The sequence below is a fragment of the Protopterus annectens genome, chromosome 3.part1, assembly GCF_019279795.1.
Source record: "Protopterus annectens isolate FY-2018-M chromosome 3.part1, PAN1.0, whole genome shotgun sequence".
NCBI classification, from domain to species: Eukaryota; Metazoa; Chordata; order Ceratodontiformes; family Protopteridae; genus Protopterus; species Protopterus annectens.
This window is the reverse complement of record NC_056732.1, coordinates 1,075,875,463-1,075,899,711: the sequence shown is the minus strand read 5'-3', so window position 1 is coordinate 1,075,899,711 and position 24,249 is coordinate 1,075,875,463. Positions and strand designations below refer to the sequence as shown.

The 24,249-nt window shown below is 40.0% G+C and overlaps 1 protein-coding gene across 1 annotated transcript in view; it reads right to left on the bottom strand.

Annotated features, from left to right (window-relative positions):
* Positions 1-24,249, bottom strand: part of LOC122798357 (mitogen-activated protein kinase kinase kinase 3-like) — a 749,834-nt gene that overhangs the window by 134,155 nt on the left and 591,430 nt on the right. Inside the window, exon 11 of the mRNA XM_044067209.1 lies at positions 10,848-11,000. Coding sequence (XP_043923144.1) covers positions 10,848-11,000 — 153 coding nt within the window. The remainder of the gene's footprint in view (positions 1-10,847; positions 11,001-24,249) is intronic.

The following is a 24,249-nucleotide window of genomic DNA, read 5'->3' as shown; positions in this document are numbered from 1 at the left end:
CAAGAAACCTAAAGGGAAATTGAAAGTCTTAAGACAGACACCAAAATAAAAGGGGGGGGGTCTCTCCTACTGGAAGGAACCCAATCCTTGTGAACCCTCCCGACCTGAACATAATAAAGAATTACCCTCCCTCTATCAAGAAACCTAAAGGGAAATTGAAAGTGTAGGTTAGAATTACTTAATGAATGTTTGAAGAAGTGTTTTATGTTTACTGGCTTGCACAACCACACGGATAAAACAAACTGCCGGCAAACAAAAAACTTTGTATTTAGATATATTTTTCTCCCCACTTTAACCACTAGATGGCAACAAACCCTTAAATACCTAACCTACTAATTCCATAGCCCGAAATAGAGAGCCTTACTTCCAGCTATCACTCCTAAACTGTTCCTACTCATTCCTAGCTATACATAGTGCAACCTTGCACACACTACACTACTGTTTTAACCTCAACAGCCATATGTAGGCAATCTGGCAATTGTAACAGTTAAAGTCAGTGGATTTCAGAAAGGGTCTGACCTACCTGGGGGGGGAAACCACAAGCTATTCCGCTGTGATTGACTGGTTTTCTAGCAAATACAGGAGGAGTTTGTCCCAGCTCTGTTTGCCCTCACTACTCTCGGGCTCACTCTGCTCCCCTACCCTACCCCTATTTCCACCCACCCCCATTTCAATTTCCTTTTTACCTAATCATCGTACCCACTTACATCCCCTCCCACCTACAACACCCCAACCAATCAAACCTGCCATCCAATTAAGCCACACACACACCTTCTATCAACTGTTTATCACACCTCACACTGCCCTCTTCCAACACCTCCTACTAACCTACACACCTACACCATGGTATCAACATCTCAACCCTCACACACTCAACTCCTACTATATACCATTTCCATCATTTCCCTTACTCTGCTAACCACCATTACCAGTTACCAAACACCACTTACCTACACACTATTCATCTCTTATAAAGGAACATCTCCCAATACTCGAAACCCCATACCATATTTACAACTAACCGCCTACAACTATCACACCACCATAAACCACCACCTCAGACACAAGCTATACCCATCAAATAGCCAATCCCACACCACTCTTAAGTACACAAAACTTATCATCAAACTAATCAAACTTTATGTACACCTGAAAACAGCACTAGTATGCTGCGGTGACATACACCCCAACTCAGGCCCATTCATTCCAGACAGACCATTCCCAGACCTAAATACAACCCTACTCCAAAGGCCCACAAACTCACTCCTCATCATAAATCTAAATATTGGAAGCATCTTAAATAAGGTCCATGACCTCCATGCCTTAATCTCTTTTTACCATCCAAATATTGTCATTCTGACAGAGACCTGGCTTAAGCCCCTAATTCAAGATAAAGAAATCACAGCACCAGGCTACAATATAATCAGAAATGACAGAGTAGGAAAAAGGGGTGGAGGAGTAGCAATACTATATAAAACTCACCTTATCTTAGAAAAAATAGACATAACAACCCCAGACTTAGATACCACTGAACTCATCCTCACTAAACTGAAACTTAACCCACATAAACACATCAACATTATAGGATGCTACATCCCCCCAGGGAACAATATTACAATCACAGAAAAACTACTAGAATGGATAACCAACACCCTTCTCCAAGAAAACATCCTATTAAACGACCTTAATATTGACTGGGACAACTGCTCCAGTCTAAACCCTGTCTTCCATATCAACCTACATGGATTAACCCAATAACTTCCCCCACCAGAACAGACAAGAGAACCAAACATCAATCTATACTAGACTGGATACTAGTATCTCATCCTTCCCATATATCTCACACTGGCTGCCTGCCAGACACCCTCAGCGACCACCTAGTTACATTTCTAATAAGAAGCAAAACTCCCCAACGGACCCAAGAAACTGTCAGGGAATGTAGGAATAGAAAAAACCTCAACCAGCTCAACTTCAATAATGTCCTAAAACTATGTAAATGGACCCCCCCCTCCTAAAAACTCTGGGCCTTGATGAAGCAGTACTACACTTCAATACTACCTTCATTAACATACTTAACCACCATGCCCCTCCTAGAACTACAAGAATCAGAACTAAACATGCACCTTGGCTAACTTTAAATACTAAAGCATTACTCTGAGATAGGAACAAAGCATGGACAAACTATCATAAAAGCAAATCCCAAATAGACAAACAAACATACCGTCAGTTACGTAACAAAGTCAAACAACTTATTAAAATAGACAAAATCTCCTACATCCAAAATATGCAGAATAAATATATTAACAACCCAAAAAAGTTCTAGCTGCTGTCAACACTGTACTGCAACCAGGGAAAACAACCACCCTCACCCCCAAAATAGTGAACAACCATGACAACATCCCCACTCAGCTCAACAAATTCTTCACAGAAACTATCCAAAACCTAGCCAACAACCAACTAAGACCCAACAACCCATCCCCAACTAAAACACCCTCTTCACCCAAAACAAATCTCAGTTACCCCATCTTCACCTTCAACCCAGTGCCAACCAAAATCATACAAAAATTACTCCAAAAACTTAGACAAGCCTCTACAGCCACCAATAATGTACCTTTTGAATATCTGTAACTAGCAGCTGAAGCAATAGCCTACCCTGTCTCCATATTAATAAACAGATCTATCCCAGAGTGCAAAGTACCCCATCTTTGGAAAATATCACATATTACACCACTGCACACAGAGGATACCTCTGTAGAACTTAGTAACTATTGGCCCATAGCTATACTATCCCCCCTATCAAAACTTCTAGAGAAGGTTGTCCACATACAACTGATGAAGTACCTCTTAGAAAACAAATTACTATCCACTCAGCAACATGGCTTCAGACCCTTCCATAGCACCATCACTGCACTTGCATCATTCACTAATACCATCAATAACCACAGAAACAATGGACTGCTATTACCTGCAACTCTCTTAGACTTATCTAAAGCCTTTGACATGGTCAGCCATGAAAAACTGCTTCATATACTAACCACCCTAAATCTCAGCTTCTCTACTATTTCTTGGTTTAAGAGCTACCTAGATGGTAGGCAACAAGCTGCAAAATGGCAAAATCAGCTCTTTCCCTTACTGCCTGTCTCCCTAGGGGTACCTCAAGGCTCCATCCTGGGTCCTCTACTCTTCACCGTATTTATTAATCAACTACCATCCACCATACCCAAAGCCTCAATAGTCCAATATGCAGATGATACCACCATAATCTGTGCAGCCAACTCCCTTGACCACCTCCTGCTTTTCCCTGGCAGAAACATGGATCACTAACCAAAACATCATTATAAACTCAGCCAAAACTAAATTACTCCTATTCAGCCCTCAAAGATCTCCACCCTCCTCATCTAACTTTTCAATCTCCTCTCACACCAGCATCACACCCAGCAATCACGCCAAACTGCTAAGCCTCGAAATTGACAATAGCCTTAAATTTGAGACTCATATCTCCCAGACCACAAAAAGAGTCCACAGAAAAATGGGTCTACTCTATCGCAACAAACAATTCTCACCAGTCACTCTAAGGTTACCACAGCCGGGAAACACCTCCTATTGACCCTACTTTACACCTCCCCCGTGCTTACCAATCTCCGAAAAACTGAGCTCAGCAAACTAGATAGCTGCTACAATAAAATAGCCAGATTTGCCACAGAATCACCTTCTAGAACCCACCATTGTGAAAGCCTCAAAACACTCAACTGGCTAGAACTCCCCCTGACCCTTCAAGTCAACCAACTAGCGCTTGCTCACAAAGTGCTACATCATCCAGGCAATACACCAGCCCTGCAGCAACTACTCCAGCCTTACACCACTACCAGATCCCTGAGATCAAGTACCCAACACCTCCTTAAGGTTGTTGTTGTTGTTTGTCTTTCGGCTTTTCCCGGTTAGGGGTCGCCACAGCGGAACTCCGGTCCGCTAATGATTGGCAGTTGGTTTTTATGGTGTCGAGTTGTCAGCCCGACGCTCAACCTTCAACGAAGGCACGCCCATTCAACGTATGTCTTTCGAACGCCCACTCGACTGCAGGGAGGACATGCAGACTCCACACAGAAGGCACTTCCAATCCAAGCCAGGAATCGAACGGGAGAATCTCTTGCTGTGAGGCAACAACGCTACTGCTGCACCACCGTAACAAACTTTAAAAATGAGGCAGGTAGATCCATTTATAGCCACTTCATAAAAATGAGGCAAGTAGATCCGTTTATAGCCACTTCATCTCTAAAATCTGGAACTCCCTTCCAGCACACATAATAAATAACAACTCCACCACTCAGTTCAAAAAACTACTCAAAATACACTTCCCGAATCACAGATTATGCAACTGTACTACCCCTGGATAGTAACTCATATGTCTCTGTTTCCAGCAACTAGAGTAACAGTACTGCTTTTGTAATGTCTGCATGGGGTAATAGTATCACTGAACACTGAATGAAACCTAAAGGATATAACATGTCTCTCATGTGTAGAAATGAGTTATGGAAGTTATCTACTCTATCTTCCTGCTATACTTGCTGTTAAACATCTCTATAACATGTATCTATTAATGTAGCCTGTGAATGTTGGCAAATACACTCTTTGGTTAACTCACTATCTTATATGTACTATACTTCTATAAGAAGTATAAAGATTGTGTACTCTATATATTGTTTATTGAACTTTTTGGTTAACATGCCTTTCTCTTGTTAATGATTTTACTGCTCTGGAGCTTTTCTCCCCAAGCCTCCACTGAAAATGGACATATATCCAGTTGGACTCTCCCGGTTAACAAATGTAAAATAAATAAATAAATAAATAAATAATCAGCTTTTATATACTTAGGAGTAGGTATGGAAAATATACGTATTGCTTAACTTTAAACCAGCCTATTCATGGCAAAAATTATAAAGAGGCCGTAAAAGTGCATTTTAGAACAACAAGTACCCACTCCCACACACTACTACTGATTAGATCAAAGTTAATCTTAGTCAAGGAAAACACTACCTATTTGACACTCACATTCCAAGACAGTCTTATAAAATATAATACATTTACAAATAGTTTATGTCAAAAAAAGCTCTGGAAGTAATTTGTATCTATGGGGACAAGAATCAATATTCCACTGCCTAGCTGTTAGTCCAAACAGTTTAGGAATATACTGTACCCTGCTGAAGCAGGGCTTCTTTTAACATAAGTCATTACAGCAACAAGACTTCTCTCATTTTAAGAAATTATGGAAATTGTGGTAAGGGGGTAGCACTTCTGATAAACCATATCTGCAGCTTCAGAGGACGAACCCTCAAGAATATCAGACCATGGCCCTGACTTCCTATGAGATTCTGACTGCGTCTTTCTTGTCTTCGTCTTTGTGTGTTCAATTCATTTTTTGGGCAGAATCAGTGTTTTCTGTCCAAGGGTTGGCGTGGGCACTTCTGAGAGTTCGTTCTACAGCTGAGTAGTGTGGGTTTGGTTCTGAGTTTGCTGTTTAGAAACAGTAATCTGTGTCTAATAAGCGCACTCCCAGGTGCACCACATTTCAAAAGCTCTGTTACACTGCAGTACCACCGCAGCACTGCTCCCAAAGGGGCATTACTAGTGGCATTCCTCTGAAATGTGGGAAGAGAACTTCCAACAGATGTGGACATTAATAAGTCTGGATGCTATAAAGGCCCAGGAGTAGTATTAGAAACCTAAAGGAATAAGGGTACATGTGAGCATGCAGAAAGAGGAAGATCTATACAACCTTCCAAAAGACAACATGCAGTTACCAATGGGCAGTGGTATTAGCCTGGGTGAAGATGACCATAAACAAAAGGCACAGACAGCGAATAAGGTCACGAAAAAAGAAATAGCCACTGAATATCCTTTGCCAAACACTCTGATGGACCAGCAGCTAAGAGTCTTTGTAAAAATGTTTTAGGGGATAGAGAAGGGCAAGGAACAAATAGGAAACACCTAAACAATGAAAGCACTAAAGAAAAGATGAAGGTGCTAGACACCAAGTCTCAGCCAGAAAAAAAAACTGTAAGGTCTCAAATGAGAATATAAGAAATGGTAGTTATACCAAATACTGGTATGAACTACCTTTCCTAGTAGAATGGGACACTGAAACCCCAGCATCTATGCTGCCAGGAAAAACAATACAACTTTCTACTTCACAAGAAGCTACTAGTGAAGAAACCTCAGATTTAGCTGACTTTCAAATGAGTTGGTTATATTAAATAAGACCTACTGGGACAATGAAACTACCACAAATGTCTTTCCTTTCTTCCTGTTTTAAAATGCAAAATGGCGTACTGTAGAGGGAGAACAGAGAGAGAGAGAGGAAATAGTACACCAGACTTTAGTAGTACCAAGACCTTTCTGAACCTTAGTGATATGCCACATCTTTGAGGGCATGCAGCTATGGATAAAACCAAGGCAATGGTTTAAGGCACATTTTACTGGCTAAGCATAATGAAGGAAACTGAATTCTCTAATGGGGCATGCCCTGAATTACAGAAAACAACTATCTACCCTGGCGTTACAAATCCACTAATTCCCATGTCTAAAATAAAGGTACCTTTAGACTGGACTACAACTGACATAGCTGGACCACTAGTCATTGTCATTAATCTCCTTTTTCCCATTTTCTACATGGGGTTGGGGTGACGTGTCACTTACTGCCATCTCTCAGTATTCAATGCCACTCTCCTACTTTCTTTGAGTCATGCAGTACAGCTTCTGTGGGGTTTTCTTCATTCAGAAGCTGTTGGAAGTACTCCTTCCATTTGCCTTTGATGTCCAGTGGACTGGTGAGCAGGTTGTTGCTGGCATCCCTTACAAATGGTGCCTGGCTATCTTCTTTACCTTTCTGTATTGGCCTGGTAGAGCTTCTTTGTACCACCCACTGAGTCACTTTCCGGAAGTTGGTAAAGTGCCTCTGATACCTTGTTCTTTGCAATTGCAACTCCGCTCTTTGCCTCTTTGTTAGCCAACCAGTATTCCTTCCTAACCTGGGGTCTGTCTTTTCTATCTCTCACTTTTTCCTGCACTCCTTCTTTCTTTTAATGACTTCCTGGACTTCTGCATTCCACCACCAGCTTTCCTTATGTACATTGTTTTTATACCTGGTTCGACTGCATATCTGTTCTGGGATGTTTTGAGGTGCTGTCACTTTTTTTTCAACTCCACCTATTTCCTCTTCTTCTTAAGGTACTAGAGCACTGAGTAATTCCTCGAACTAATGTGATTTCTCTCCAGTCAGTTTCCAGGTCTTCAGCCTAGTCTCTGTTGATCTTAAGAGTCTTCTCTGACCACTGCTTGCAGCTGGTTGTGTCAACCAGTGTTTTATGCTGTGGGCTGACTGTTTCTCTGGGGATGACTTTGCAATCATCGATTCTAAGCCCAGTGCCCTTTCCTTACTAGGAGGAAGTCTACATGAGTTGCATGTTGGCCAGTCTTGTATGTGAGCTTGTGGCTGTCACTCTTTCTGAACCCTGTGTTAGCTATCATCGTGTAATTTGCCAGACAGAAGTCTAGAATGGTCTCTCCTTTTTTATTCCTGTTGCCTCACACATGTGCACCCAGGCAGTCCTCATATCTTGTTCTGTCTGTTCCGATAAGTGTATTCAGATCACCCATTATTAACATGAATTCCTGTTGTCCTGCTTTAGCTAGTAGGTCCTGCAACTGCTGTTTAAATGCAGTCTTTTTCTCACTATGACAACCCTGCTGTGGGGCATAGGGTAAGATTATGAATATTGCTCTGTCATTAAACTGGTGTGTGACTGCCAAAAGTCTATAACTAATTCTGATGACACCCCTCATTATCTTCTGAGGCCTCTCCCTTACCACAATTCTCACACCATTTCTAGCCTGTCTTCCTGCTTAGTCGACTCTGGATCCCAAGCTAAGTGGCTTTGCTTCAGTGCCCTTCCACCTTGTTTCGTGGATATATAGGATGTCAAGCATCCTTACAATCATCTCAGCCATTTCCAAGCCTTGTTCTGTCTATGAACCTAAACTGACTGTACCAATTATTAGTTCATGTTTGACAGGTCGATTGGTTTTCTGTCCAGCTTTCATTTAACAGCGCTATCCCAGGTAATTCAATCTGGACAGCTGGATACCTGCTGGCAAGTAGCTTATTGACCCAGGGCTGCTGGGCTTTATAGCAGGCACACACTGGCCAATAGGGGCACCAAAACCCCTCCCACCATTAGCATGGGTCACTGGCATAGGTCTGAGTAGGCTAGGTTCTCAATCCACTTTAGGCAACATGACCAGATCACCTAGAACCATACTTTTACACCATCAAGGGCTAGCCCTACCACAGCGCAGATTATGTGATCCATGTTCTCCTAGCTTGAGGATACTGCGTACCACAGTAGATGCCAAAAGGAGTTGGTCTATACAACTATTTCCCCTATAGAGCATTATCTAGAGTTTGTGCTGTTGCCCACAGCTCCATTCCAAGATGAGTTTCAGATGGAAACACTCAGCATGTTTTTCAGAGGTTGGAGGAACCCCCACAGAGACACAGGGAGAACATGCAATCTCCAAACAGGAATTGATCAGAGGTCAGGATCAAACCTTGTACCTTGTGAATTTGAGGTGAAGACCTTACCCACTATGCCAACTGGTTAGGTAAAGTAATGTATTCCAGTAAATAATGGTAATTCCACAGTATGCCACTAAGTATCCAGAAGCAATTCCATTCTGCACTGCAAATGCTATACCGTAGCAAGGGAGCTGGGTCTACTATTCACCATAATGGAAATACCAAATGAAATACTTACTGATCAGTACTACTAGTATGCAGGATAGGTTCAAGGTAGTAACACCCACAGTCTGAGAGCACAAGGCAAGGGCACAGGCCATCCAACAGAGGATATACAACAGAATGCAAAGAACAGAGAGTTTTGGTTTAAGGTGGTTTTCCACAATAAAGTGTGTATATTTGTTGTACATTTAAACATTGTACTAGTATTGTTTGTACATACCCTGTATGCAAAAGGGATTCCTTTAAGGGGAATGTGAATATAGCTGGCAAGTTCTAAGTGTCAACAATGGTGTAATAAAGAATGGGCTATGTAGCCCAAGTGATGGGAAAGTCAGAAAACCAAAACGTGTTACAAGAGAGAGATATCAATCAGGGGAGGGGGATGGGGGAATGCAGGGCCAGAGCTACTTATCTGGAGAAGAAATATTTATCAAAAAGACATTTCTCCAGAGGAAGAGACCTACAGCCTGTTTGTCTAGAGAATCAGAAATTTTGTATTTCAGATTACATTTATCATCTAAACTTGCTAAAGGTACTGTGACTTATTTTGTGTTTAAGTCCATACACATACTAATTTATTGGCAGTACAACACAGATGGCTGACAGATGTGCAAGACTGACAGTCCCCAGGGTAGGCATGCCCTTTCCCCTGGGAACTGTGCAATCCCGGAATTAATATACATAATCAGCAGGGTGAAGGGGGCTTATTTTTTCTTTTGATTGTTCTAAGGATTAGCCTCAGAGCATGCACAGTAGTGTGTCGATGATTGCTTGTAGATTACATTAGTAATTTGATGTTTCCAAGGTTCGACAAAGGACAGTTGATACATACCCATCTATCTATCTGTACAGATAAAAATAGATACACACACACACGCACACACACACACACACACATATATATATATATATATATATATATATATATATATATATATATATATATATACATACACACACACACACACACACACACATATATATATATATATATATATATATATATATATACACACACACACACACACACACATATATATATATATATACACACACACACACACACACACACACACATATATATATATATATATATATAGAGAGAGAGAGAGAGAGATATTATATATTTATATATATATATATATATATATATATATATATATATATATATATATATATATATATATATATATATATATATAAGATATATATATATATATATATATATATATATATATATATATATATATATATATATATACACACACACACACACACACACACACACACACACACTTTGGACTTAAAAAATACATATTTCTACATGATGTCAGATTTCATTCTATTTAAATAGCATACAAATTAAATTATTATTATTTTTTTAATTTTAGAACAGCATTTAAAGCTAGGAGCTTAATCTGATTTTATTTTATAGCCTACTGTCCCACCATCATTCCTGAAAATTAATTTGGAGATACAGCCTTTTATATATGAAGAGGAGAAATACTCAAAAACGGTAGCACTGGCAAATACTTCTTAAAAGTGCAACCACTTTTTATTACAGTGTGTTTGGGCTGATAAGGAACTACAGTTTCTGCCCTGCACAAAATACATCTTAGTATGATTAAACACCTACTGACTGGATTTTGACTTCAGGGAAAGCTAGTGTTAGATACACAGTATTCATGGGTTCAAATGATGCATTTATATTTTAACAGCCATGCAAGACAAAAATGTCTTAACGTTCTGGAAATGGCTTTCCACCTGGATAACTGCAATTTTAGCAGTAAGGTAGTAACAGTATAGTTCATGCTTCTTAAACCGAACGTATGATGCACAACTAAGAAATCAAATAAAAAATGTACAAACTTTGATTAATGCCCTCTACATATCCCTGTATGATCTAGTCCTTATTTATTTGATGTTATTGCTCTATCCTCTCTACCTCATGCTATGAGATTTTTCAAGATTTAACAAGCAACATTTTTCCTTTGAAAAGCCATACAAAGAATTTAAATAACCAGAGAATCATCAGGACTTGTGATCTACTTACATATTGCCAAGATATTATTAGACCTTGGACTGCTCCAGGTATCATACGATGGAGGGCTTGTCGTGTCCCCATTAAAACTTCTTGTTCTACTTTGAGGAACTAGATGAATGGGACTCTCTGGGCGCATGAAGCTCCTTGGGAAAGTTCTACGACCTTTGTAAGGAAAAAAAGAGAAAACCAGACAAATCCTTTGGTTAAGGCAGCAAAAAATGAATCAGGTTTTCTGGAAGCATTAGTGGCAATATTTTAAAACACATTAGACACATATGAAGATCTGAGTCCAAAAAATGGTCTGCAGCCCACCAAGTTCAACACTCGCATGACTAAGAGGCTGTCTTGCTCTTTACGCCCATGTAACATCTGCCCCAGCAGCGCAAAACTTCACAGCCCCTTTTGGCACTTACTGACTCATGCTTGATATGATAAAAAAAAAAAAATGCCAATTAAATTCCCTCACACCACAAAATGTCAAACATTTTAACTTATGCTACAGCTACTAGACAAAAGAGTTTGGAAAGAAAGTCTATGGCAAAGCAGTTCTGTGTTTTATGCACAGCACTTCAGCACTACTAATAATACTAATAAAGCTGTGCATATACTGCTCTTCAAAAATAATTCTGTAGGTACCAAGTCTAGCATACAGGTTACTGCACCTCCTTTGTTCTGTTAACAGCCACTTGTACAAACTGCTTAATTAGTTCTTTTCCAGACATTAGTAATGTGAAATGTCAGTAGGGATTTCACACATGTACACAGTTTAAACTGTCAACTGAATTAAATGTCACATTGCAGCTGCTACTGTAGGTGCTGTAAATACCTTTAAATGCAAACTTAACTACATCCTGTCCTCTGTTTGCAGTGGAAAGGGGAAACTGAATCAGTTTATCTAGTTGGCTAACAGGTGTATAAATAAATACATTTTCATAACACAAGAGTCTTGCTAAAAGAAGAACTTTCCTTTCACTAAAGGACATATTTTGGAGATATAGCAAACATGATTGTGTGGTATCCCAGATGGTGGCACACATGAAGATCTATTAGACAGAAGTCTCTGAAGATGATTTACATTAACTTCTTGCATCCTTTGTGATGCGATACTTATCAAAAGGTACCATATCCAGACATATCCACTCTATATCAGACCAGCAAGCAACTTTAACCATTCACAGCCCCATCCTATTCCAGCATTGACTCTGTTCGTTAGTTTTTGTCTTTTGATAGCCTTATCCTCTTTCAAAAGAGCAGGAAATCATCTCCATGGAAGGTTGGCTCTTGATTCACAGACTTACCAGCTTAAATGTAAACCCATATGTCACAAGATGGGTTGCAAACTGCCTTAAGGACAGAACCCACAGGGTTAGAGTTGCTGGCGCTGTGTCAGACTCCAAGCCGGTCACAAGTGGTGTCCCACAGGGCTCGGTCCTTGGCCCCCTATTGTTTGGCATCTACTTCTCAGAAGTACAGGCCAACATGGGAGGACTTTGGCTGACAAAGTTTGCAGACGACTGCAAACTGGGCGCCATAGTGGAAAGTGCATCGGACACGGATATCCTTCAGAAGGGACTCACGGAAACAGATAGCTGGTGCCAGAGCCATGGCCTGAAGTTAAACGCCAAAAATGTATAGTCATACCCTTCGGGAAAAACAAGGTAACCCCAAGCTACCATATAGGTGGCAATCCACTAAGCACAGAAGAGGTTATCAGGGACCTGGGGACCCAGGTTGACAGTGGCCTGTCTTTTGACACTCACGTTGCTAAAGTGGTTAGAAAGACCTTCTACATTGCCCACCTGATCATGAAGGGATTCACATCCAGATCTAGTGAGGTCATTGTTCCCCTGTACTCTTCACTTATCAGACCAATGATCGAGTACAATGCCCCATTCGGGATGTATCTCACCCGACATCTGCAGCAATTGGAGAGACCCCAAAAGTTCCTCACCAAAAGGATAAAGGGACTCCAAAATCTGTCATATGCTGCCAGATTAAAGAAACTCCAGCTCTATTCAGTCGCATACCGCCTGCTCAGAGGTGACATGTGCCTGACATACAAGGCCATGTCCAACCCGGAATTAATGGACATGCTCCACCTCAAAAAATCCAAATCCACCAAAACCACTAGAGCAAGCGACTTAAACCTTAGCACGGATATAAATAGGACGTGCTGGAGGGATAGATTTATCACTCAGAGACTCCCTATGCTGTGGAATAAAATCCCGGTCCATGTGAGGCAGAGCACCTCGCTGACTCTGTTCAAGAGAAATCTAGACCTGTGGATGGGAGATCGTAGGTTTACCCCGGGAATCATCTCTGTGTCACTGCTGGACGGAGGCACAACAAACTAATGGGCACAGTATTTTTTCATATAAAATTTGGGCTAGGCTTATAAATGCCTTAGGGCAGATAGCCTAATATAAACCTATGAACCTATGAACCTATGAACTACACCTTACTAGCTCTCGTCGCTGTTGAATGCTGGTTGCTGGCTTGGAAGGTAGCAGAGTTTTCTAGTGCTATACTTCCAGAATGAGTAGTTCCTCTTACGGTTCTATTTAGCCTTCGATCATCAATCAAGACTGTATTATTTTCACTGTTTATGTTAACAGTTTAAACCAAATAGGACAATATGGAAAAGCTATGTTTTGTTTTAAGTGCAGCCACATGATCTGAGTGTGTGCATGTATACATATGTGTGTGTACGCATGCATTTGCTCACGTGTGTCTGTTTGTTGAGTTGTGTTCGTGAGTTAGAGAAGACCACTGCTTGCAATTTTGTGATCCTTGAACAGTGCATGAAAAATTCTGCCACCTGGTTACAATCCTCAGCTCGATAACTGACATTAAAAGATTTCAGTAGTAACAAAAGGCACTGGCATTCCTAAGGAGAAAACACATAAATGGTGTAATTTTAAGAATATACTTAAGTGAAAAGTGATATTCTGGGCTAGCATGTGCAATAGATGATCTGGCCTTTCACTAATGATCTTTTCTTTCACTTCCCCTCACAATACATTATTAGTTGCCCTGGTCAGTGTCCACTCCATCAGAGTCTGTTTCTGCACACAAGAATATCACTGTTATTTGTAATACTGCAATATGATGAAAAAACGAAAAATATATATTTTTATCATTGCTTAATCTTATGTGCAACACTGCTGCCCTTGTATGCCTCTCTTTTGGTACCTAGCATCTCATACAAACATTCTCTGTTTACACACTTCTCATGTTGCATAGACTTGTCTACATACTTGTAAATTATAAACATCTACTCATCCCTGTTTCAATTCTAGTTTTTGTATATCTTCACTATGGAAATGAATATTAACCAGTAGAATATAGTGAAAATATGCTTTTATGATTTCATTTGGAAATCATCCTACTACTATAACTGCACTGTGTTTTTGTACTATGCATATCCAATCCATGTCCTATTACTACATAATCTGACACTGGAGCAATTAATTTCAGTGTACACTTAGTAGTGTCCTAATCATCTGACACAAAAAACAACAGTATCAGATTCTCCAGTCTTCAGGGACTGTTTTCTCTTGCAGTTATTCCTTTCATCTGAAACATTATAAAAACACTAGAAATATATGTGAGCAGTAATAACAGTATGTACTATCAAAAGCAATGACCATTCATTTTTTATGTTTATTATGGGGATAGGGTGTGGGGTGTCTCATAGCAGCAAAATGAAACACATTACTGTGGCCATTATTTATTACACTTTCTTGGTAATCATACATCAGAGATGGTCCAATAAAGCAGAAGAAGTTCTAATGCAACAGTTAAGTGATCACTGATATGGTTGGTTAGTAACTGAGACAGTGCCTGTATGCATGTATGAGAGCAAAATGTTCAAATACATTTTGTGGTCATATGGGCGTTTCCTTTCATCTCAAGCTAGAATTAGGGAACTACACAGCAAATAGCTGCCTTTTGACAAGCAGACAGCAAGCTGAGTGTGAAACTGCAAGACAGTTACATGATCACAATTGAATTATTATAAATATGATATTTCTGGGGGGGGGGTTGTGTGTCAGCCTGAGAGCAACAAGCTGAAACACATTATTACGCCACTATACATTTTGGTCTCTTCACAATCAGACACCAGGAGTGTGTATAGAAAATGACTGTCTTCTTTTGGGGGTGGCTATAAGTAAAATCGGAGACCTACTGAAAGATAACTGTGAAAAGATAATTTATATGTTTTTTGGGAGGCAAGATATATGTTTTAGACAGGAAAATGCTGAAATACATTACTGTTATCATTTCTTTTTCTTATCTCATAATCAAACATCACAGGTACACACAGAGTAGCTATCTGTTAGGGGTATGGGTCAGGAGACGTGCCTTGTGTGAAAACCCACGGCAACTACATGATCAATGGTAAATGTTCACTAATACAGTTTGTCAAAGTGCAACGTACGTGCCTGACAACATCAAGCTGTTATACATTACTGGGACCATTGTGGATTTCATTTACTTTCAATGAGACAGCAGAGATATGCAGAATGTGCTATCTTTTCAGGCTACATTTCAAAGCAGAAAGAATTTACATTATTTATCTTAAATGATCACTCATATAAGTGGAGAGTGTATGTCTCTATGAGCAACACACTAACATACATTACTGTGCCGTTACATTTATGAGACTTCTTCACAAACTAAGATGGTGTACCTTCTCGGAGGAGTTACATTCCACTGGAACAACATATGTGGAAATGTACCTGAAGTTAGCTAATGTTTGTGTGTTTTGAAGACACAACATATACTTTGGCTTTCAAGTTGTTGCTTTTTTATTATAATTTCACAGCTTCTCTTATCTAGTTTCATTTTACAAATAACGTGAATTTCTAAGTTTCCTCATGGGGTGAATATTTAACTCAAAAGCTCATAAATATAATGTCCTTTTATAACATAAAATATAAGCCACTATTTATATTTCCCTGAAAGTGATCATCTCCAGCATTTGACATTTAATTAAGGAAGAAAAGGAAAGTATCAGTGGTAATTACAACCTGTCACTCAGAAATTCAATGTACAAATGATCTATTACCACTGTACTTAAAACCAGAGCTTAACAATTTTAATGTGCAAATGTTCTAATATGCCTGCACCTAAAAGCAGATTAACTACAGCATATATTTAACTACAGTAGATAACCAAACATACATGTTTGTTCTCCAAAATATTTTACTAGAAACTGTCAAAATGTTTCACAAGAATAACCCCTGTATTGATAGTCCCCACCAACAGGCCTACATTGCCATTAGAAAGTGAAACATTGCTAAATTGCACTATACTCAGTTTCCATCAGATCTAACAAAAGTATAACTTCCGCTCAGGCTGGTGCAATGCAGCTCATATTCAGAATGCAGCTGTAGTGTGTTATCATTACATCAGAAGCAAAAAATATAAATATTTAATCATACAACACAATATTTATGTTACTGCATAAAAGCTGAGACCTGAATTCCATGTAATGACAGAAACAGTGTGGTGTTCTGTTATTTAAGACTGAGATGCAGTGAAATCCATGGGGTGGAATAGCTTTCGCACGCGTGTGTGTGTGTGTTTCAAAGCCAATTATGTTATTTGAATTCTATGAAATTCTTATTATGCACAGTAATGGAAAACTAACTTAAGTCTTCAACACAGATAAAAGCACAGTGTTTCAGATGACTTTTGGTGCTACTGTCAGGCATTACAATTTGTTTCCACTGGAGAGATATATGACCTCTACTTAAGAGGTAGAGTGAAACTAACATGAAACATATATGCAGTAAATTAGATTACACAAAGATAAGGTTGTGCATATGCCTTTATACCTATAATCACTAGCTAAGTGTATCCTGTAACTGAGGGTCATGACATATTATTCTCAAAAATCTGCTCCAATATTTAATTTGATTACAGAGATATACTTGTATACTGTTGGGTACCACAAGTAGTATTATTCACCCATTTGGGTACTCTTTGGTCCCCAGCATACAAGTATGTTTTACGTTTTCTGTCGGACAAACTCATTATGTACTTGATGTATCTGTGTGTTCTTATGAAGGGAGAACCAAAATTAATACCTTTTTTTCAGAAAAAAGTGATATTTTCTGTCAGTTTATACTTTATAGAACATATGCATATTTTCTTATTCTGAATGACACCTACATAGCTGACATTCTGTCTGCTTTGCCTTATTGATATCAGGTCATACAATATGCAATAAAAGCTTGACGATCCAAGAGTCTTATCCTAAAATTTATGAGAATATCTTAAAACAGTGGAGAGACAGTGGAGAGCATACCTTTCAACCATACTGAATTCCTCTGTATTTGCCAGTTTTGAGGGCAAACATAATGGGGTGCCACGAATTTCAAAGTGGCCCCCTCAATTCCCGATTTTTTCAATTTTTTTTTAGCAGGTTTAAATTTACAGCTGATGTCACCACGCAAGTGCGTATGTGATAACATCAGCTTCCTGAGGACTACACTCTGTTGAAAAGTGAAGACTTGGATTGTTAATTGGAATAATGATTACCAGCAGCAGTGGAGCTATGCACAATACAATTTAAGACAGTTCTGCAGAGTCTGGGAGTCCGCAGGAGGAGAAAATTTACCTCGGCCTCTAGGTAAGTAAAGAAAAAATGCCATCGTAACTGCAGCGAAGGAATCGGAAACTATTTTACGATCCCTCTGTTGCAGCCTTTTAGTTTTAAAAATAGTTAGCTGTGTTTGAGTGATGTGATGTGAATCGTGTGGTTTCTGATCATAGCTCAACTGTTCAGCTTTTTACAGAATGTCCAGATTTTTTCCTGTTTTGCACATCTAAATAATCTAATTTGAGAAGGAAAAATGCAATAGGTCCTGACTCCCGTCCCGCCTATGAGTACTTTCCTTTACTTTCATTCAGACTGCAAGCTCGGAATAGTTTGAATCTTGCAAGTAAATGCTTGGAATAACATAGAATTAGCAGTTATCTAGTGACCTGTCAGATATCGCATGTACTAGCTATAGTACTGTGACTTTCAAAACTGTTTAATAGCAATCTGTAAATTCCAATTACACTTCTGATTTACTACAGAACTGCAAATTGGGTATTACTGTAGTATTTTTAGTTTCCTCAGCATTGTTATGCACCTTTGACTAAAATTTTTGTTTAATTATGTAGTTGATGATGATTTTTATTACCAAATGTGCATTTACAAATAAGTTTTTTGGTTATGCTAACGTTGTTTATATTTCAGCATTCTGCTTAGCAGCTAAGAGAGATGGTAGTGATGAGAGAGGAAAATATACTCAAGGGATCCACCACTTCAGTATTGCTTTATGAAAGGCAGATACTTCTGTTAATCATGACTGTAAAAAATGTGGCGTTTATGTACAATATGTGGTGCTGGTGGTCTGTACTGAAGAATAGCCAGCATGGGTGGAGGTTGACTTAGTGTAGTGGGTAGAGCTCTGGCTTTGCATGCAATAGGTGCGTGGTTTGAATGCCAAGACAGGCAAATCATTACAAACACCTACCCTACACAGATAGGCTAAAAGCCCTGTCCCTCTACTCAGTTTCATACAGATTCCTTGGAGGTGACCTCTGCCTGGCATACAAAGCTATCTCAGACTCAACCTTGATGGGACTGCTGCATATCCACAAGTCAAGCCCCACTTGAGAAACCCGTAGACGTGACCTCAACCTGGTCTGTGATATCAACAGGACTTGTTGGCAGGACAAATTTGTGTCCCAATCTGTGGAATAGACTCCCTCTCCAAGTCAAGCAGAGTACCTCATTATCCCTTTTTAAGTGCAACCTGAATAACTAGATGGGAAACAGAAAATACACTCCTGGGATTCCACCTGTGTCCCTGCTGGACAGGGTCTAAACTTGGGCTAAATTCTTGGCTAGGCTTATGAGGGCTTCAGGGCCAATAGCCTAATAACCTCCTATGATCCTATGAATTGTTGTGAACAGTTTAGATTTGTAGCTGGACTGTTCTGCAGAAGACTCTTTTAATGACAAACTAGTTGGGATTGGGAGTGTGGCGTGGAACAGGTTGCTTCCGTAAAAGTGTAGCTGCACAGAAATAGAATAGTTTTGGTCTGCACTCTGAAAGCCTGCAGTGATCTGTTTTTGTGAGCTTTATTTACGATATTAAACTTTGCTGGGCTTACACTGCAGCACACTAAAATAAAAGCAAGAGTAGCAAATCTACTGGATAATTTTAAACGATGGAGTCGTTTCCAACCAATAAGAGCTGCTGCTGTAGCATATTGTCGTGACAAGAACAGAGATTTGTAAACGATGTGTTATGCTGTCCTACAGTGTCCCTTAATATGATTGGGCACCCTTTTCTAGCGAGCTGCATCTGAGGTTGTTAGCTACATTAATGCGCACAAGAGTGTGTAGTGTTAAATTACTCTCGCAAAAAGATTAGCTAAACTTGCATTTGCTGACATTGCAAACTGCAGAGAGTAAAGTGTTGGACATTACTTTCCTGTTTGCAGATGGTAGCGATTAGTACCCCCTGTCAAAAACTGCACTATGAATGTTTGGGCTGAGAATTTGCACTGAATCTAGAAACATGATATGAACTCTGAATGTAATTAGTGAAAAACAGTGGAAGGACATCCCTTTTGTTATGCTAACCATTTTAAAGCACTAAAGCTACACTAATTTCAGTGTTTACAGTGTTTTCTTGTTCTGTTATTTCTAGTATATTCTTGATACTTCTGTATCTGCCCAGGACAACTTATTTTTCTCGTGTTAAAAAATGAACAGTTGTAGAGACATTACAGTCTGCACTATAAATCTGCTTTAATTCCATACACCAATGCATTGTGAAGTTAATCAGGGACAAGGAAAATGCCATTCATAAACTCTGAGATGAAGTTCAAAAATGTGCTGCAAGGCTTGAAATGTCACAGAAAAGATTGAGCAAGTACACTGAACTGTAAATATTTTATGAAAATAAATTATTTATAGTTTTTCTTAAGCATCCACTTTGTTAAAGTTCATTAACATGTTTTGAAGCCTCCATTGTTTAAATGTTTTTCTTTACTTTTCCACTTGTTGTTGTTTCAAACTCCTGCAATCCTTTTAGAGAGCCAAACAAGGTTAAATGCCTCAGGTAGCAAATGTATATACAGGAAACTACTGACCTTCAGTAGCCATAAATAGCAGCACTTCATAATTAACAACACAGTGACTTGCAGTCTGTAAAAGTAATTCAACAATAATCAGCTATTGCAGTGGTGGTAGGGTTGCCACCTATTCAAATGCCCAAAGTGGGACTTTTTTTGTAGAAACGTGAGATTTTGCAGGACAAATCATACCCATGGCCAGTGCAAAGGACAGAACTTCACTTTTTTTGCCAAAATAAAAGCATATTTTTATAGCATTTACGTTGCTTATGCTATTTCATATAATATTTATGTGTTACATATACGAAATAACTGTTTTATGCAACTATTTTAGAAAACTTAAGAAATATATTTTGTCTTAAAATCTCAGGACATTTGACATTTTTTAGTTTTTTTCACAGGACAAAACTGCCCAAAGTGGGACTGTCTCTCGCAAAGAGGGACAGGTGGTAACCCTAACTGGTGGGTAGTAGGGGGTTTGAAATATAATGGCTGCAAATGTGCAACTGGATTATGACCTGAAGATGATTTACATATCTGAAATATGTGAAACAATGAATACAGCTGGAAAAAAATAGAACTCAATACCTTTTTGTGTTTTTGACCTTTCATAAGGAAAGTGCAGCTGTTAAGACTTGGTTGGAGCTTTTTTCAGATAAAGGGGCAGGTGACAAAAGCAGAATATTAAAATGCTAAACGAACATACTGAACATTCACAGCCTTTATTTACAATAGCTGTGCTAAGAAGAATGCATTAGAATCATTTATTATAAATATTATTAAACAAGAGATGTGGTTCATTTTGTTGAAACCCATGGGGTCAACATTACCTTCTGTCGAAAATTAAGAAAAAATATGTTCAATGCTTTTGCTCTGGGTAAAATGTGACAAGCCCTTACACTCTAAATGAAGTTGACTTTATCTCATGCATCTTCTTACTTAACCTTCTGAGCTGGGAATTTCTGGTTAAAGGCTTATAGTGCCTGCATATTTGAACTGTTTCTTACTGAAATTGGTACACCTTGTTTGCTGTAGCATAGACTAGATCCAGGCCTGCTGAATCTAGCTTTGTTTGTATGCCTGTTGTTTGTTTGCTTGTTATTTCCCTGAAACATTAATTCCACCTAAAACGTGGCTTTTCAGTGTTTCTGTGGATCCCTAGTGATATCTGCATTGCTTACTGTACTTATTTCCTTGTTTCACTTGAAAGAAAGTTACTGTTTGTCGTTTTTGCATTTAAGTTACCTGTAACACATTGCATTTAAGTTACCTGGCACTTGCTCACTAAAGCAATTATATAAGTCAGCACTAAAAAATTAAAAGCACTACACCCTCACAAACTCCCCTTGAGTACCGTGTTCCCCACTGGCCCTTTTTTTCAATTATAAAGGAATTCCCAATACTATTTTAGCATGTCCAAAGGTCAGTTGTCAATCTCCTCTCCGGTCCAGCTGGTGAATCTGGGAATCTTGAGGCAATGTTGCAACTGCCTCATGTACACAGACAACCCTCTCCTCCTCCCAACAAATTCCAACACATGTGAAAGATGCAACCATATAGCCAAACAGGAGGCTAAGCTCTCTTAACTCAGTACTGGCGTAACCAGTCAGGAGGAGAAGGAAACCACACTCACTACAATTCCAGTCTCACATAGACCTACCACGACAGCAAACCAAACACATAAACACACAAAAACATACTCGGAGGCTCTAAATAAAAATCTGCCTAAGCAGCAGAGACCTCCAAAGCAGACACCCAAGCAACCGCTACCCCAAAACAAAACACATGCAACACTTAGCTCACAAAGCCAGTGTGCCGAACAGTCACAGCCCTTAAGGCTAAACAACACACCTGATACACTTGTAATAGGTGACTCTATCGTCAGGCACACTGACGTCCCGCTCACCAGGCTGAGCAAGGAGAAGGTCATGGTGAGCTGCCTGTCGGGCGCTAGGATCCGCCACATAACACAAGCACTCAGGTCACTCCAAGGCAAGTACAAATATGACTCGGTCATTGTCCATGCTGATGTGAATGACCTGAGACATACCTCCCTGGATTACATGAAAAGAGACATAGAGGAGCTCTCTGAGCATGTAGCCCAGGCCGGTATGACCCTGACCTTGAGTAGCATCTTACCCTCACCAAGAATGATGCTACAATATGAAGACAAGATGATCAATTTAAACAATTAGATTAGGTATTGGTGTCATTCAAAGGGGATCCAATGCCTGTCAGCCTGGGATGACATGCTCGACAAGCCACGATGCTTCGCTAGGGACAGCTTGCACCTGTCACCCCTGGGCTTTCGGATATTGGCAAAGGCTCTTGCTTCCCCCAAAGTGCCTTTTTTAGGCAAGGCTCAAAAGACAAACCCACCTCCATAGGTATCACAAGGGATAAGAAACTAAGAGTAATGCTACTCAACGCCAGAGATCTAAACCTCAAGATGCATGCACTCGAAACTCTCCTTAGCATGGAGAACATCGATATCTGTGCAGTAACAGAAACCTGGTTCAAGGCTCCCGAGAGCACCCCAGCACTACCAGGTTATACCTCATACCATGCTTTTCGGCCCCAAAACCTGGACCGAACCACAAAAGGAGGGGGAGTATCAATATTCGTCAAAGATACCCACACCTCCAGGTTGGTGGCACAGCACGAAGCATCAGAGACTATCCATGTGCAATTAACAGTGGGTAAAACTGCCTTCCAGTTTATAGCCTGCTACAGACCACCCTCCCAAACCCAGGAACCCCACTCGGCCTTCCTGAGAACACTGGAAAATATGAAGGTCTCTCCAAACACCATTATATTGGGCGACTTCAACTACCCAAACATAGACTGGGAGCATTACTCTAGCTCCAACACCCTAGCCCAAAGGTTCCTAGAATTTATAAACTCAAATGCTATGGAGCAACTTGTTACCACTCTCACAAGAGGGGAAAACATACTGGACCTGATCATCACCAACATGGGGACTCTATGCTCCAGACCAGAAGTGTATCCCTCACTGGTAAGATCAGACCATAAACTAATCTCACTGGATATTCACATCCCGACCCCACCCCCTGCCCAGAAAACCACAATGAAAAACTTCTCTAAAGCAAATTTCACACTCCTCAAAACTGAGGTGGAATCCTTCAAAGCCCCCGAGCCTGTGGAAAATACGGCCCAGATCGCAGAATCCTTTATAAATGCATTCTATGAACACCTTCAGGAATGCATGGATCATGCAATCCCAAATAAAACCAAGACCCAATCCTCCAAAGGCAGACGTCCTGTCTGGTGGACCCCAGCCATAAACAAACTATACAATAGAAGGAGGAAGCTACTACATGATAGAGCAAAATCCCAAAAAGGGAAGGCATCTCTGATCAGTATTAACAAAAAACTATGGGCACTCATAAAATCGTCTAAGGCCAGCTTCGAGAGAAAAATTGCACAGGACACTAAGGATAATCACATGGCTTTCTTTAGTTATGTTAGGAACCTGGGTGGGAATTCCCAGATATGCTCAGAATTACTCCAAAATGACAAAAAATACATCGAACCCACAGACATTGCCAACATCCTAGCTGACAGGTTCAGCACAAACTCCCCCCCCCCCACCAAAAGGGCAAATATCTATCCCAGCAGAGTGCTTCCCCCCTAACATCTCAGATGCTCAAGTAAGAGCCGCCCTCTCCAAAGCAAAAAACACAGCATCAATGGGACCAGACGGTGTCCTGGGCTGTGTCCTACATGAACTCCAAGAAGAGCTAAACCCAAACATAAAACTACTGTTCAATCTCAGCCTTACTACAGGATATGTACCCAAAGAGTGGCGTACAGCAACGGTGGTCCCTCTCCATAAAGGTGGTGCCTCAACAGATCCTGGAAACTATTGCCCCATAAGCCTGACTAGCTTGGTCTGCAAAGCTATGGAAAGGATCATCATGGACCTCATAAATAAAGATATTGGGGACCTAAAGACACTGGATCCTACCCAGTTCGGCTTTGTTAAGGGCAGATCCTGCCTCTTAAACCTGGTCGATTTCTTTGAAACAGTCACCAAGGCCATTGACGAGGGGAAGGTTGTCCACACAGCCTACCTGGACCTCGCAAAAGCCTTCGATACAATACCCCACTCGGGCATTATAGATAAGCTCACCAGCTTAAATATAAACCCCTATGTCACTAGATGGGTTGCAAACTGGCTCAAGGACAGAACCCACATGGTTAGAATTGCTGGAGCCATGTCAGACTCCAAACCAGTTACAAG